General features: G+C 36.2%; 1 protein-coding gene across 1 annotated transcript in view; it reads right to left on the bottom strand.

The window, feature by feature from the left end:
* LOC150091168 (integrin alpha-PS1-like) overlaps positions 1 to 16205 on the bottom strand; it is a 552996-nt gene that overhangs the window by 220810 nt on the left and 315981 nt on the right. The window contains exon 10 of the mRNA XM_090388878.1: positions 9332 to 9474. Within this exon, the coding sequence (XP_090245004.1) occupies positions 9332 to 9474 (143 nt within the window). The remainder of the gene's footprint in view (positions 1 to 9331; positions 9475 to 16205) is intronic.

Below are 16205 nucleotides of genomic sequence, written 5' to 3' on the forward strand. Positions count from 1 at the left end.
GCTCCAATTCAATAACTTTGTTGGATGATGAATAAACAGAAATGGTTATAACTTGCTTTAAAACAAATAAATATGCATTGATAATATTGAGGACTACCCTGCAATTCTAGGCATTTGGCAACAAGTAGAATTTCAACTATCATAAGACAGAACAAACTTTCCTTAACCACAAATAACATTGCCAAAAGGCAATGTCTCTCATTTATTTAATGTATAAGATGCTGCTGGGACAGTGTTTTTGAGAGTTGTTTGTCCTCTCATCAGATAGCATCTAGTGTCTAATTAGCAAATAAACTATCAACTTTTTATATATATAAAAAAGCAGGTAAATTTCAGTTGCCATGCAGGGTGCAGCTAGGCAGTCTCTTAAACAGGCATTGATGGCAGTTTATTAAATAGACTTTGCCTACTTGTGAACTGCCAACTTTAATGTAGCCTCTACCACCAAAAGCTTCTGCATTTATGTTATATGAGGCTCAGGTTAAATTTATACACTTCAATTTTAATGCATATTACATATTAACTGGAAGTAGTGTTAGCATTAGCATTAGTAGAGGATATGATGCAAGAAAGCAAGCTTATATAGCATCAGACAAAAAAAAAAAAAAATCCTTTCCCATTTCGCCATTCACTCCAAATGCTTGTCTGGTTCTGCCTTGAACTGATTTAAGTTTTTGACCTACACTAGGACAGATGGAAGTTTGTTCCAACTATCAACCACCCACTGGCTAAAGGCAAATTTTAGTACATCAATTCTACAACTGTCTTTCCTCAATTTGAATTTATGTCCCCTCAGGTGAGTAATCTGAGCAACAGGAAGAATCCCATTAGCACTGAGCTTGCTCAAACTATTCAAAGCCTTATACACCTCAATTAGATCACCTCGTAGGTGCCTAGTCTACAGACACTGCAACTTGCAGAATTTAAGCATTCTTGGAAACAGTAACCCTTTGTTCCACTTGCAAATCTCATTGCCCTTCCTTGTACTTGTTCCAGCAGCTCCACATCCTTCCTAAAATGAGGCCTCCAGACCTGTATGTAGTACTCAAAATGTGGCCTGACCATTGCCTTATACAAGGGGACAATCATCTCATTATCCCTGCTAGCAAAATTCCTGCACATCATTGACAAGACACCATGAGCTACTCTTGCAGCCTGTCAGCACTGCTCAGAAAACTTCATATCTGACTGCACAATTACCCCAGGTTCTTTTCATTTTCCACTATCCTGAGTGCAGAACCACCCAGTTGTTACATTACTCTGAGGTCACTACTACCCACATGCGGTACTTTGCATTTGTCAATGTAAAACTTCAGATGCCACCTCTCAGTCCATCTGCTCAACTTTTCCAGATCCTGTTGCAGTAGTGTACTATCATTACTCTCTTTAACAACCCTGCCAACTTTGTATCATCTGCAAACTTAGCGATTAACCCTGATATACCTTCATCAATATCATTGATAAATAGAGAAAACAACAATCAGCCCAACAGCAAACCCTGGGAAACTCCACTAATAACATCAGTTCAAGAAGAGCAGTGTCCATTTATTACCACTCCTGACTTCTCCCACTCAACCATCCTTTTATCCATTGTAGCAACTTGCCCTGAATGCAATTCTGCTCTAAGTGGTTTTCCATGTGCAACAGTGTCAATAGCTTTCCTAAAATCGAAGTATAAGATATCAAAATTATTTTTTGCATCCAGTTCCTTTGTGACCACATCATAGTATCTTATCAAATTTGTCAGAAAAGACTTCCCCTTATCCGATGCCGTGTCTGAACTATAACTGCAGTCTTGTCTGGATGATCCTGCATTGCATCTTTAACCAGTGACTCCATTATTTTCCCTGGAACAGAAGTTAAACTAACAGGTCTGTAATTACTTGTGTCATCCTTTGATCCCCTTTTTGAAAATGGAATACGTTTGTACATCTCCAGTCCATAGGGACCTATCCTGATTCGAGGGAAAGCTTTCATATGTATGGCTAAGGATTTGCTTACTTCCTTTAATATAACGGGATAGATTCCATCCACCCCAGGTACCTTTCTTATGTTCAATTTCGACAATTAATCCTCCACTTTTCTCTCAGTTATTACAAAATCATTTAGCTCCCTGACAGAGATTGATAAGCTTCTAGCCTCCACTTTCCTACAGACTTCCTCATTTGTGACTGTATATGCAAAATACTCATTCAGTTTGTCAGCTACCTCAGCAGGTTCATCAACAATCGATCCGTCAATGTCAAATGGACCAATCTGATTCATCCCCTTCCTTCTAGAGTTTACATAAGAAGTCTCTTTACTGTTTTCCTTTGCATAATTTGCCAAAGATTTCTCGTAATCTGCCTTTGTTTGCCTAATGTCCTTTGCGACTTGATTACAGACTATCTTATATCTACCATAGGCATATGTGTCTCCTGATAATTTATATGCATCCATGCATTTTTCTTCTCTGCCACTAGTCTCATTAGTTCATCTGCAATCCATTTAGGCCTAAACCTTGAACAGTATTTCTCAATTGGTATGAAAAGCCTAGTAACTTCCAAGATTACTCACTTGAATGCAGAGACGGACTGGTTATAAGACTTACAGGGTAAACCCCAGTGGGCTGGGAGACCAGAGGCCGATGTGGTTTTGGCCATAAACACTAGTATGAAGCTACCACAAGTTTTCCCCAATAAGAATTTTTGACCCAGTCCACCTCTGCTTGAATGCTTTCCATTTAGAATTTGCTGTTGGTTACATCATCAGTTGGTCCTACATCAGTTGTCCTAGTATATATAATATTCTATACACAGTATAACCCAGATAAGAAGTTTTCCAAGGGACTGGAGGTTTAGAACTTCTTATGAGGGAAAACATCTTAGAAGAGAAAATGACCTAAGGGTATGGGATATTACCTACACAAACAAAAATGAAAAGATACACATACATAAATCAAAGATGATTTTTAAGTACTATTTCAGAATTTATAAATATTTTACTCTGCCTATGGGGAAACATTTTTAAACTGAGGGTTTCTAATTGCTTAGCATTCTGTTCATTAAAATCATTACCAAGTTAGAAGAATGAGTTCCTTTAAAGTTTCAGCATACCTTAAAAGGTCACAATTACAATAAGACAGAGCAAAAATTCCACTAAGTAATTCAGAACTGCTCACAACCATTAGAACTTAACGCTTAACGTGGTCTACGTATCCAATTATGGATATCAATGAAAACAACTGCAATATGTCATTTCCATTATATCAAAATATTTATACTAAAAAGGTTTTAGCATAGAAAGCCTCAGACTATGGAAAATTCAATAATCAAATAAGTCCGTGCCAAGCATCATTTTAGTTCACAATAAACCATTGATGTAGGTGAAATGACTTAGATTACAAACATAATATAATTAATTATATTTAACATAATTAATAACATAACATAATTAATTATAATTAAATAATAAATTAATAGAATCATGACTCAGACCAGAGCAGCAAAGCAAAAGGCTCAAGCTAATGGAAGTGCTGTGGCTCAGAGCAGAACTGAGGGGGGCAGTTGTCCTCTGACTCACAGCCTTATAAAATGCACTGTTTGCTTGATGTTTGCAGAGCAATCGGGTACGGGACATGATACTGCCAAGGGGGATGTCTTTGTGTGTGTGCGCGATGCAAGGAGTGTATCGATATCAGGCAACAACTCGGCGTTCTTGTGGGCCTATATGAGAGCTTGAAGGACAGGGTGGATGCCCTCGAAGAAACTAAATTGAGGGGCCCATCAAGCTCTCAGCTGCCCACATCAACGCCAGAGCTTACACTTGGGCATCGCGTGACACAGAGACAACCCCCAAGGCAGAATGCGCTGGTCCAGAAGGAACTAGTAGTTGTTGGTGACTCTATTGTCAGGGAAACGGGGAACATGCTTTGTAAAAAAGATAGGTGGAACAGGACCAGGGTATGTCTGCCAGGGGCAAAGGTTGATGACGTTGTACAGCGAATATCATCTTTTAAGGGCACAAAAGGTGATATAGTTGTACACGTTGGCACTAATAATATTAAGAGTAGGAGACCGGCAGAATTACTTAACAAGTACAGGTCACTGTTGAACAAAAGCCGAGAATTAGGGTTGAATTTGAAAGTGTCTGCAATTCTGCCCAGACACGATAGGAGGGAGTATATGATGAGAGCCTTGTCGATCAATTCGGCCCTGGAAAGATTCTGCAAGGCTCAAGGGGTAGAATTTTTTTCAGCCTGGACTGTACTTGTTAACAGGAGAGATTGCTTCTACAGGGATGGGATACACTTAAATAGAACGGGTGCAAGAATATTTGCTGATGCTATCGAGGCAGTGTTAGGTGGGTCGGAAAACTGCTAGCTTGGGGGGAGACAAAGACCAATAGATTGACAGTAGCCACTGGCAGAGGTGAAAGAGATTCTTGCACTGCTTCTATTAGAATGAGCAGAAGCCTGAAAAACAAGATGCATGGTATTTCAGAGACTGCTGGGAGCCATTGCGGTACAAGTAAACACATGGGTTGTGTTAGGGTAGCTAAGAACAGAAACAGGTGCAGGTATACTTGCGTGTACACCAATGCTAGGAGTTTAGTAAATAAATTTGATGAATTTGAGGTATTGCTCAAAACATCAAAGGCAGATATTGTTGGGATATCAGAGACGTGGTGTCACACAGATATAAGGGATGCAAAAACTGCAATTTGGGGAGTACAACGTCTACAGAAAGGATAGACAGGATAGGAAGGGGGGAGGGGTTATGCTATTAGTTAAGAAACACATAAAAACCAAGGAAGTGAAGCCAGTCGACATCGCTGGACAGTGCAGTGTTGAGTCAGTTTGGTGTGACATAAGCACTGGGAGATCAAAATTGAGAGTAGGAGTGTGCTATAGGCCTAATGACTCTGATGAGTATAATAAGGAACTGTACAGGGAAATAGAGTTGACCAGTAAATCAGAGAGTCTTATAATGGGAGATTTTAATTTCCCAGATATTGACTGGAATTTGGGGGATGGTTACTCACACACTAGCAGGGCTTTTGTGGATTTATTGGATGATTGTTTTCTACACCAGCATGTTCGGGAGGCAACTAGAGGGAGTAATACTCTTGATTTGATTATCAGCAGTGATTCTTCATGCATTAAGAATCTGCAGATAAATGAACCATTAGGTGGCAGTAATCACAGTGTGCTGAAATGGGATTTACTCAAAGAGGTAACTACGATTAGGGGTAAAGGGAAGGGTTATTGCTTCTGTAAAGGCGACTACGATGGACTGGGACAGTATTTAAATTCTATACAGTGGGACCAACTGATGATGTTACCAACAGCAAATTCAAAATGGAAAGCATTCAAAGACAATTCAAAGAAAGCATTCTTGGAAGCTACTAGGCTTTACATACCAACTAAGAAATATTGTTCAAGGTTTAGGCCAAAATGGATATCAGAGGAACTAATGAGGCATATGGCAGAGAAGAAAAATGCATGGGATACTTACAAATTAACACATGACACAGAAGCCTATGATAGATACAAGTTGATATGCAACCAAGTTACAAAGGAGGTTAGGCAGGCGAAGGCAGATTACGAGAAATCCTTGGCAAGGGATGCAAAGAAAAACAGCAAAGAGTTCTTTACTTATGTAAACCTCTAGAAGGAAGGGGATGAATCAGATTGGTCCACTTGATATTGATGGGTCAACTGTTGATGATCCTGCTCAGGTAGCTAACAAACTAAATGAATATTTTGCATCGATATTCAGACATGAGGAGTTATTCAACAAGGGGAATGCCAGAGGTGTATTCAACTCTAGCAGTAAGCTACAGAATCTTGAAATAACTGGGAGTAAAGTGGAGGAGGAACTGTTGAAGATAAACACAAGAAAGGCACCTGGGGTGGATGGGATCGATCCAGTTATATTAAAGGAGGCAGCAAAGGAAGTAAGCAAACCCTTAGCCATAATTATGAGAGCTTCCTTGGACTCAGGGGAGGCACCCATAGACTGGAAATGTGCAAATGTGACCCCAATTCACAAAGGAGGATCAAAGGCTGACACAAGTAATTATAGACCTGTGAGCTTAACTTCTGTTCCAGGAAAATTAATGGAGGCACTGGTTAAAGAAGCACTGCAGGATCATTTAGACAAGACTTCAGTTATAGCTCAGACACAGCATGGTTTTGTTAAGGGGAAGTCTTGCCTGACCAACTTGATTGGATACTATGATGCAAGTCACAAAAGAACTGGATGCAGGGAATAACTTTGATATTATATACTTGGATCTTTAGAAAGGCTTTTGATACTGTTGCACATGGAAGACTGCTACACAAATTGGAGCAGTGTGACATTGGAGGCAAATTGCTGCTATGGATAAAGGGGTGGTTGAGGGGGAGAAGACAGAGAGTGGTAATCAATGGACACTGCTCATCATGGACTAATGTTATTAGTGGAGTCCCTCAGGGCTCAGTGTTGGGTCCATTATTGTTTTCTGTATTTATAAATGATATTGATGATGGTATATCAAGCTTAATGTCCAAGTTTGCAGATGATACAAAGGTTGGCAGGGTTGTCAAGGACACTACTGACACTATGCTGCTGCAACAGGATCTGGAAAGGTTGAGCAGATGGGCTGAGAGGTGGCAAATGAAGTTTAACATTGACAAATGTAAAGTACTACACATGGGAAACAGCAACCCCAGAGCAACGTATCAACTCTGTGGTACTACACTGACAGTGGTAGAGAATGAAAGGGACCTGGGGGTGGTTGTGCAGGCAGATATGAAGTTTTCTCAGCAGTGCAGACAGGCTGCAAGAGTAGCTCATGGTGTATTGTCGATGATATATAGGAATTTTTCTAGCAGGGATAAGGAGGTGATTATTCCCTTGTATAAGGCAATGGTCAGACCACACCTAGAGTACTGTATACAGGTCTGGAGGCCTCATTTCAAGAAGGATTTGGAGCTGCTGGAACGAGTACAGAGTAGGGCAACAAGATTAGTGAATGGAACAAAGGTGTGCTCTTACAAAGAAAGGCTTAAGTTTTGCAAATTACAGTGTCTTAAGACTAGGCACCAGCGAGGTGATCTGATAGAGGTGTATAAAGCCTTGAATGGTTTAAGCATGCTCAATGCTGATGGGATTCTTCCTCTAGCTCAGAAAAATCACCTGAGAGGGCATAAATTCAAATTGAGGAAAGACAGATGTAGGATAGACGTGCGGAAATTTGCCTTTAGCCAGCAGGTGGTTGGTTGGTGGAACAGACTTCCATCCCTTGTGGTGGAGGTTGATAGCCTAAATAAGTTTAAGGCTCAGCTGGACAGGTATTTTGAATGAAAAGAGGGGTGAAGTGAAAGTGGTTTTTTTTTTTTTTTTTTTTGGCTGATGCTGCATAAGCTTGCTTTCTTGCATCAAATGCCTCTACTAATGCTAATGCTAAATGCATTGTTTCTGTTATATCTCATATTGTGAATGCTTTTATGAGTTGCCCTGATATTGTACTACCTCCAAAAAGCAACATTTCGCCAATGGAGAAGACTAATGTTAGTTATTCGTGATGGATACCACCACCCTGAGGTAGTGGGGTATATTTCGTGGTACCACCACCCATGGGTGGTGAGCTGGTGGTATCCACCGAGAATAAGTAACATTAGGTCTCCATTGTCAAAGTGTTGCTTATTGAAGGCAGTGCAATCTTAGGGGAACTCTTTGTGAAGGCATTCACAATATGAGATACTGTACATGTATATCGAAAAAACTTCTTAAGTGGGAAAATAATACATTACAACATATAGAGTTGAAATTGGGACTTAAGAAACCAAACCTAGTAGAGGGGAAAACTTCTTATGCTGGAATTTCTTATCTGGGTTCTACTGTATAATAATGTAAATAGTCTAAATAGGTCCTGATATTCTAAAAATGATCAGAAATACTGCTTCAAACCTATTGTAATTTTGCTTCATGACTTAACATATTCTGGAATATTTTTCCAATCACATATCCTGGGTAAAAAAAAAAAAAAAAAAAATTTAAGTGAAATGCAATTAGCATGCCACTGCTTTCCACTTATTGCATTGCAGCCACAAGGCATAAAATGCAATTAAGAGATTTTTTTTTTCAGAGTATGAAAGAAATTCTTTTTTTTATTTTACATTATATCATTTTCTGAATCTATAGTAAAAACATTTTTTCTGCAGCTGACACTATTTTTCTCCAAATTTACATTTATTACCAAAAATGTCACAATTTGTTATGGTACTTGTGCTTAATACTCATTCTCCAGGATCTATGGATAACAATTCAAACCATTTTCTTCACATTAACATTTTAAATGAGATGAGCTTATTTAAGCTTTAAATGGTAGTCCTTGCTTGATTCAATTGTATTAACATGTGATAGGCCATGGTGTTTCAAAATATATTCCACAAAGAAAGAGACAAAGCATGGAATAACAATCAATATGTTGTCTAAAATAAAAAATTTAATTTTCAAAAATCAAGTGATGCTGATCACTTTCTTCAACAGCAGAGGAACCATTCACAAGGAATTTGTTCCATCAAGTAAGACAATGACAAGTTTTGGATTATTTGGTTAAGACTTCAAGTAATGCAATCAAGTTTAAGAAAAGGGAGCTGTTTCATGCAGCATAACAAGGTTAAGCCTCATTCTGCGCTCATTGTCAAGGAAGTTTTAGCAAAACAGATTGTGGGGCCAAAACCTACCTATTCCTCTGATCTATTTTCCCTAAGCTACTTTTCCGGAAAATTCACTCCACTCTAAAATAGCAACAATTAATATAGAGGGCTTTAAAAGAAATATGACAAATAAACTGGTGGAAGACATTCAACTGCATTTATTAAATAAATGTTTCTATCAGCTCTGAGTAATCTCACATGTGCTGCTTGAGGGATTACTTAAAAAAAAAAAAAAATTTTTTTTTGAACTCTAGAATCTAGTTTTCTTTCATTTCCAAAATTTAACTGTCAAACCTATAATTTAAGATAGATTTCACACACATTGTTTGAAATTAAATACTAGCTGAACTATGTCAAAATGCAGTCCACTTGTATTAATTATTGGCTAGTATTAATTATTTACAAATATTAATTATTGGCACAAGATGTTGATATATTACAGGGAAAAGGTTACTGGTCTACACAGAACAATCACTTCAAACGTAATAATTCAGTAACATGTACACCCTGAAATTTTACCTAAAATACCTTTTCGGAAGTATACTACTTGATCATTTCCCAATTAGCCAATAACAATTTTTATCATTATAATAATTTCTATATTCAATATTAAACATATATTGTAAATTTTATATAAATATATACCTAAGTAAAATTACAGCATCACTCTCATAGGCTCCAACTAACAGATCAGAATATCCATTGTTATCCATATCCATTCCTCCAGATAAAGAGTACCCAAAGGTAGATAACTGTTGTGGCCAAGGAACATCTTCACTTCGAATTATCTGAATTTAGATTTTAAACAAAATAAAAATAAGTTTCTTGACCTCTGCTCACTTGTAAAAATAAATAAACCTTAATAATTTATGTTAGAATCAGAAATTGTTCACTAATAAATAACTATATAGTATCGGTGTAAATACACCATAGTTAACCCATAAATTGGAACTACGTAAGTAGCATAGAAGGCATCATTTTAATTGTATCTCATATTGTGGTTGCCTTCAGAACGAGATAGCGGTATTGCACTACTTCAAATAAATAATGCTTCTCTAGTAGAGAAGACTACTGTTATTTATTTTCAGAGGATACCACCATCCAGACAACTGTTTCGAGGCTATTGGGCTTCATCATCAGTGGGCGGGCAGGTACCCTGGTAATAACAACATGCCATCACGGTTGCGAAGTTATATCCACAATATGAGAGATGCCAAAGGGTGATGGTAAAAATGTAATTTGAAAATGAAATGCACTAGGCATAATTCTTATGGGTTTTTATTAACTATGGTGTATTTACACACACCGATACTATATAGTTAATTACCAAAATCCATAAGAATTATGCCTAGTGCATTTTTCAAATTACATTTTTACCAACACCCTTTGGCATCTCTCATACTGCAGATATAACTTCACAACCGTGATGGCATGTTGTATTACCAGGGTACCTGCCCGCCCACTGATGATGAAGCCCAATAGCCTTGAAACAATCGTCTGGGTGGTGGTATCCTCTGAAAATAAATAACAGTAGTCTTCTCTACTAGAGAAGCGTTATTTATTTGAAGTAGTGCAATACCACTATCATTTTTCAAATTACATTTTTACCAACACCCTTTGACATCTCTCATACTGCAGATATAACTTCACAACCGTGATGGCATGTTGTATTACCAGGGTACCTGCCCGCCCATTGATGATGAAGCCCAATAGCCTCGAAACAATCGTCTGGGTGGTGGTGGTATCCTCTGAAAATAAATAACAGTAGTCTTCTCTACTAGAGAAGCGTTATTTATTTGAAGTAGTGCAATACCGCTATCTTGTTGTGAAGGCAACCACAATATGAGATACAATTAAAACAATGCCTTCTATGCTACTTACTTAGTATATAGTTAATTACCAAAACCCATAAGAATTATGCCTAGTGCATTTCATTTTCAAACTAATAAATAAGAAAAGACAATTATGTTAGATTTCTTTTGTACTATCAATACAACATATATCAGAAGTTTAACATACATCGTATTTGTAGTAACGCCCTAGTCATCTTAAGTGAAGTCTATTGTTTGTCAAAAATTCCTTGAAAACCCAAGTCCTCAAAACAATTTGTTTCAAAGCAAAGACCAGTCACCTCCCCACTCACTGGTCAGCTAAACTGGTAATGGGAGTTGGGGGGATATTTCAGGCCTCCCGCTCATTCTAATTTTTTTTTTTTTTGTTTTTTTTCTGTTCCTACAGATTATATTTTGCCCATCCTGCTAACACAATGAAATGTTGATATCTGTGGCTAATACTGCACTGAACGGTATTGCTTATTTTAGTTCTGACACATTTTGCGTACAGAATGAACGACTGATGGAGTCAGTATTAGTATTGGTAAATGACTAGCATCCCAATGTGATTCAACCCCTTAATTCTGGGGTTTATTTAAGTAAAGAAGTCTTTGCTGCTTTTCTTGCCTGAGACTTCTCACAATCTGCCTTAGTTTCCTAACCTCCTTTTAATAACCAAGACAACTAAGGATGGAGAGAAGGAGTTTTCAGAAAAAAAGCACTTGATCAAGCAATGGTCAGGCCACACCTAGAGTACTGTATACAGGTCTGGAGGCCTCATTTCAAGAAGGACGTAGAGCTGCTGGAATGAGTACAGAGAAGGGCAACAAGATTAGTGAATGGAACAAAGGGGTGCTCTTACGAAGAAAGGTTTAAGTTTTGCAAATTACAGTGTCTGGAGACTAGGCACCAGCGAGGTGATCTGATAGAGTTGTATAAAGCCTTGAATGGTTTGAGCGTGCTCAATGCTGATGGGATTCTTCCTCTTGCTCAGAATAATCACCTGAGAGGGCATTCAAATTGACGAAAGACAGATGTAGGATAGACATGCAGAAATTTGCCTTTAGCCAGCGGGTGGTTGGTTGGTGGAACAGACTTCCACCCCTTGTCGTGGAAGTTGATAGCCTAAATAAGTTTAAGGCTCAGCTAGACAGGTATTTCGAACAAACAGAGGGGTGAAGTGGAAGTGGTTTTTTTTTTTTTTTTTTTTGGCTGATGCTGCATAAGCTTGCTTTCTTGCATCGAATGCCTGTATTAATGCTAAATTTTTAATGGTAATACTTGTCCAATTTTAACTCAAACTTAAATTTTAGCAGAAATATGACATAAATGTTCAGAAAAAAATAGCCTAGACCATAAAATAAGTAATATAGACCCCTTGTGCTACTGTTTAACTGAAATGCTCTGTATACCATGACCTTTTGTGAAAGTATCCTATGACTTCCCAAAGCTATTGCAAATTGAATGGTTGTGGATCTCTACTCTATTAGAGCTCATTCTTCTTCATCCCACAGGTGCTTAAGTGGATTGAGATTTGGTGACTGAATTCACTCTCATATTTCTGAAACCAGTTGCACAATTCTGTTCTTGTAACATAGCTAATTATTCTGTTAGAATAACTCATTTGCAGATGGCTACACTGCAGCCATGAAAGGATGCATCTGATCAAAAAAAAAAAAAAAAATTCCAGAACACTTTAACATTCAAACATGCTTCACTGGTACCAAGGAATGAATGTGCACCATGAAAACACTCCCCACACTACCCTCAACACCATACTGCACTGTTGACACCTGACAGAATGAATCCATGGACTTAGTGCTGTTTTTTGCCATATTCTTGTCCTCTGATAATAAGAACTGGATTCATCAGATCAGGCCACTTTTTTCCCAGTCACACTGTTTGGCATTAATGTTTTTGAGCTTAGTGAAACTGTACCTTGTTTTTTGCTGACAGGAGAGGAACCAAGTCTTATTCTAGTCCCTTTTTTTTTTTTATATGAAAAGTTCTTTAGTTTCATGTACGGGCTGAAGAAAGCTGATGTTGGTCTTAAATTTCATTAGAATTGATATCTCTACCGCTTAATTACATTATGATTATGTATTATATTGATCATGTAGTGTTATGATATTTAAAGTACAGGCAACACCCGTATAACACAATACTTCTACAACACAGTTTTGCTCTAACATGGTTTGGGAATCTTATAACACAGTATTTTTGATCTTTTGTGCTGAGAAAACCCTGCTATTATGTTAGATCTAATTTTCATCGTTTCAATTCCGTTTTGTGAATCCCCACTGTTGATCACTAGTCGTTATCCCCTTTGTGATATTTTTCTGTAGGTCATGACCATAAAACAATGAAAACAATTTGCAGTTTCCAGTTTATTGTTCTTTTCTGTTAGTGTAGTCAATTATAAATGGGTAGTAAAGTCTATCTTCTTGCATTTTCTATAGCACCGATAGCTGGAATTCTGTGGCTTTTCACATTATTATGGAGAAATGTGTTTCCCCTTCCATGAAATATTCAATCATATAAAAAATATGAATAAATTTTCAGAAACTCATTACTCGTTATTTCACTTGTGCGTATTGTGCTTCTTGCAACTTCTGCGTTCTGTGTTCTTTGTTATTAATTGCTTATTTTTACTGTTTTTTTTTTTTTTTTCATTGCAAAATTTAAAAAAGTCAGTGAACAGAAATATCAATTAGTTAGTATGTACATATTACAGTAAGTATTAATTAAGCTATGAACGTAAGCATACATTTATTTTTATTTTGCTAACTGTAAAATATTCTTACGATTTTCACATATCATTTAACTTTGTTAATTGGTAAGGTAATACAGTTAAATTTGTGCTTTATATCTAAGTGGGGGTCCATTGTATTTTGTTGGGAGATCCCTGGGTTAGGTTCTGTGCTACTGAACTTGTGCTTGTTTGAGACCATAAAAAAATTGACTTCGAAGCGTGCAGATTGTGACTTTTAAAGAGAGCCGAAGGTACACGAAATCTAGATGCTGCAGAAGAGGAAGGAAATTAAATGAACGTACATTATCTGACATATAAGTATCACAGTTTGTAAGGTAAGACGTTTCTTCAATTATTACAATTTAAGTTACTACTATTATAAAAACAATAGTTAAAATATTAAGTTATTACAACTATAAAAATTAAGTTTCCAATAGTTATAAAAAAAATGGTGTATTTTTGTTAGGTTTTGGAACGAACCCCCCCTCCCCCCTTTGAACTGGTTCTTATTCTCTTATAAGATGATTTTTCATTACACGAGATTTTGTAGGAATCAAACTACCATGTTATACGAGGATCATCTGTATATTAAATTGGATGTTTTAAATTTCTACATATATAATGTTGGAATGATGCTGTTTTTTTTTTTACTTAAATAAATAGAATAAAAGAAAATAACAAAAATAGTATTTCTGTTCAAAATAGTGTGCTATTTTTATACAAAGAAAAGATATCTTTAAAACCATATTATGAATATTAGTGATGTAATTACTTATTAATAATTTAATTTAATTCTTTGAAGAAAATGAACTGGAATTCGCACATATTTAAGAAAAATTATATTTAATTCACTTTCTTTGTGCAAATACATATTTCTTAAAATATAACTGCTATAAATGAAACACTATAGTAGTTATAATTTCTTAATTTCATAACTACAATGCTATTTATACATTATTTTGTGAAACATATTTTTTAAATGATATTGATAAACAAAAGGTGGGTAGCAACCTAAAGAAACTGCTGTTAAAAAGTAATTTAATTACCCTCTTCCACTGCTACACCCAAGAAATATTATTTTATTCATGTTTAGCTATATGAAAAACAACAGCATAAAAAAAAGGCTTCAATCAATAATACATTTAATTCGATTGATCGTGAATGTAGACTGTTATACAATATTGAAAAATCGTTGCGGTGATAATTTAATACAATCTAAAATAAGTGAGTATTTTAAATTATAATCATATCACAAAGTGTTATGTTTAATTAATATGTATGTTCATTAAGCTATGTACGTAAGAATAAATTTATTTTTTATTTTGCTAACCTGTGGATTCTTTTGATTTTCACTTATCATTTAATTAGTAATAAACTTCTGGTAAGAAAGTATAAATTTGTGCTTTATATCTTTATTTTTATAGCCTGTGGATAATATTTGTCAATTTTTGCTTATTAGAATCAACATTTATTAAAATCAAATTTCAATTTGCAAACGTGATCGCTATAACTGGTGCTTACTGTGTCCATCTATCCATATATATATATACACACACACACACACACACATTCACCCCCCCCCACCATTACTAAATAATGTTACGAGTGGTATAAATCCCACCTTTTTCTTTTCGGATAAATCAAATCTTTAGTAATTGATAAATTAAGTATTAGTCTGGTTTCCCTAATTGCTGATATTTATTTTGTCGCGTTAAAATTCATAAAATTTGCAATACCATCAACAAAGATAGAAACCAGTAAAATCAAACAAATATTATTCAAAATTAGAATTAAGATATTAAATATCTTCTAAAGACCCAGCCCACTCGTAACCTTGCTTAGGAGAATGCCATGTACAGTACAGTGCAGCGGTAAAAGTTTCCGCTGTAAGGTCAAGAAAAGTCAAGGAAAGTGTCTTCCCTTGTAAACACACAAGCGCTCCAGATGCTACAGCAGGGGAAAAATTGTCTTCCCCACATAAACAACAAGATACCTTGAGCTCTTTCTCAATGATTGTGATATTGGATAACATTTTCGCTTGCCCAAAGATGGTCAAAAGTAACATCAGCGTCAGCAACGCCTTCTTAGCAACCGAGAAAATCATGACGTACCTAGGGTTTGTTGCTCGTTAAGTGATTCAGAAGAAGAGTCAACAGATTCTTTGACCATGACATGATACTCGGACCACCTAAGATTTTTGGCCTTGGAACTAGAGCATCCAATGAGACAAGCGATGGAAAAATAATGCAAAAGGGTTTGACCCTGATATAAAAGCAGAGAGTAATAATATAGAGGGGTAATAAGAGATAGGATATAGATAGAAAAGAGAATAGATGAGAATAATAAGGAGTGTGAAGATTTAGAATTAAAGAAATTAGAGAGTTCAAGAGAGAGAAGAATTAAAATAGTTCGACTTAGAAGATTAAAAGAGTCGCAATTTTTGGTTATAGTGAAAAAACGCTATCTAGTAAAAACTGCGCCAGTGCAAATTGTATTGAGGGAATCAAGTAATTTACAGCCAGCATAAACAAGCAGAGGGAAACGCCCCGAGAAGGAGGAAGTTTGAAGCAAGCAAGGGAAAAGATACAGGAGAACGGTAAGCTGAAATGTTTCATCATGTATGTATGAGAACGAGAGATTGTTTAAATGGAATATTACGGTGACGCAGTTTTAAAAGATGATTCCTTTCTAAGTTGATTTCTTTCTATGTTTTTATGTATGTTACACATGAGTTGTATTATATGTCGCGGTACAGTAGTATAGGTACCATGTATATTAATTGGTTAACATAAAGCTTTGATAATCCAATGTATGTACTTAAAATATTAAATGTCTTAAATGCTAAACGTTCACAAATATTAAATGTTTAAAATATTAAAATGTCTGGAATATTAACTGTTTTAAAGTTAAATAGAGGAGCAAAGGGTGAAAGAGA

The sequence above is a fragment of the Mastigoproctus giganteus genome, chromosome 1, assembly GCF_048544385.1.
Source record: "Mastigoproctus giganteus isolate SK-2022 chromosome 1, ASM4854438v1, whole genome shotgun sequence".
Taxonomy (NCBI): Eukaryota; Metazoa; Arthropoda; class Arachnida; order Uropygi; family Thelyphonidae; genus Mastigoproctus; species Mastigoproctus giganteus.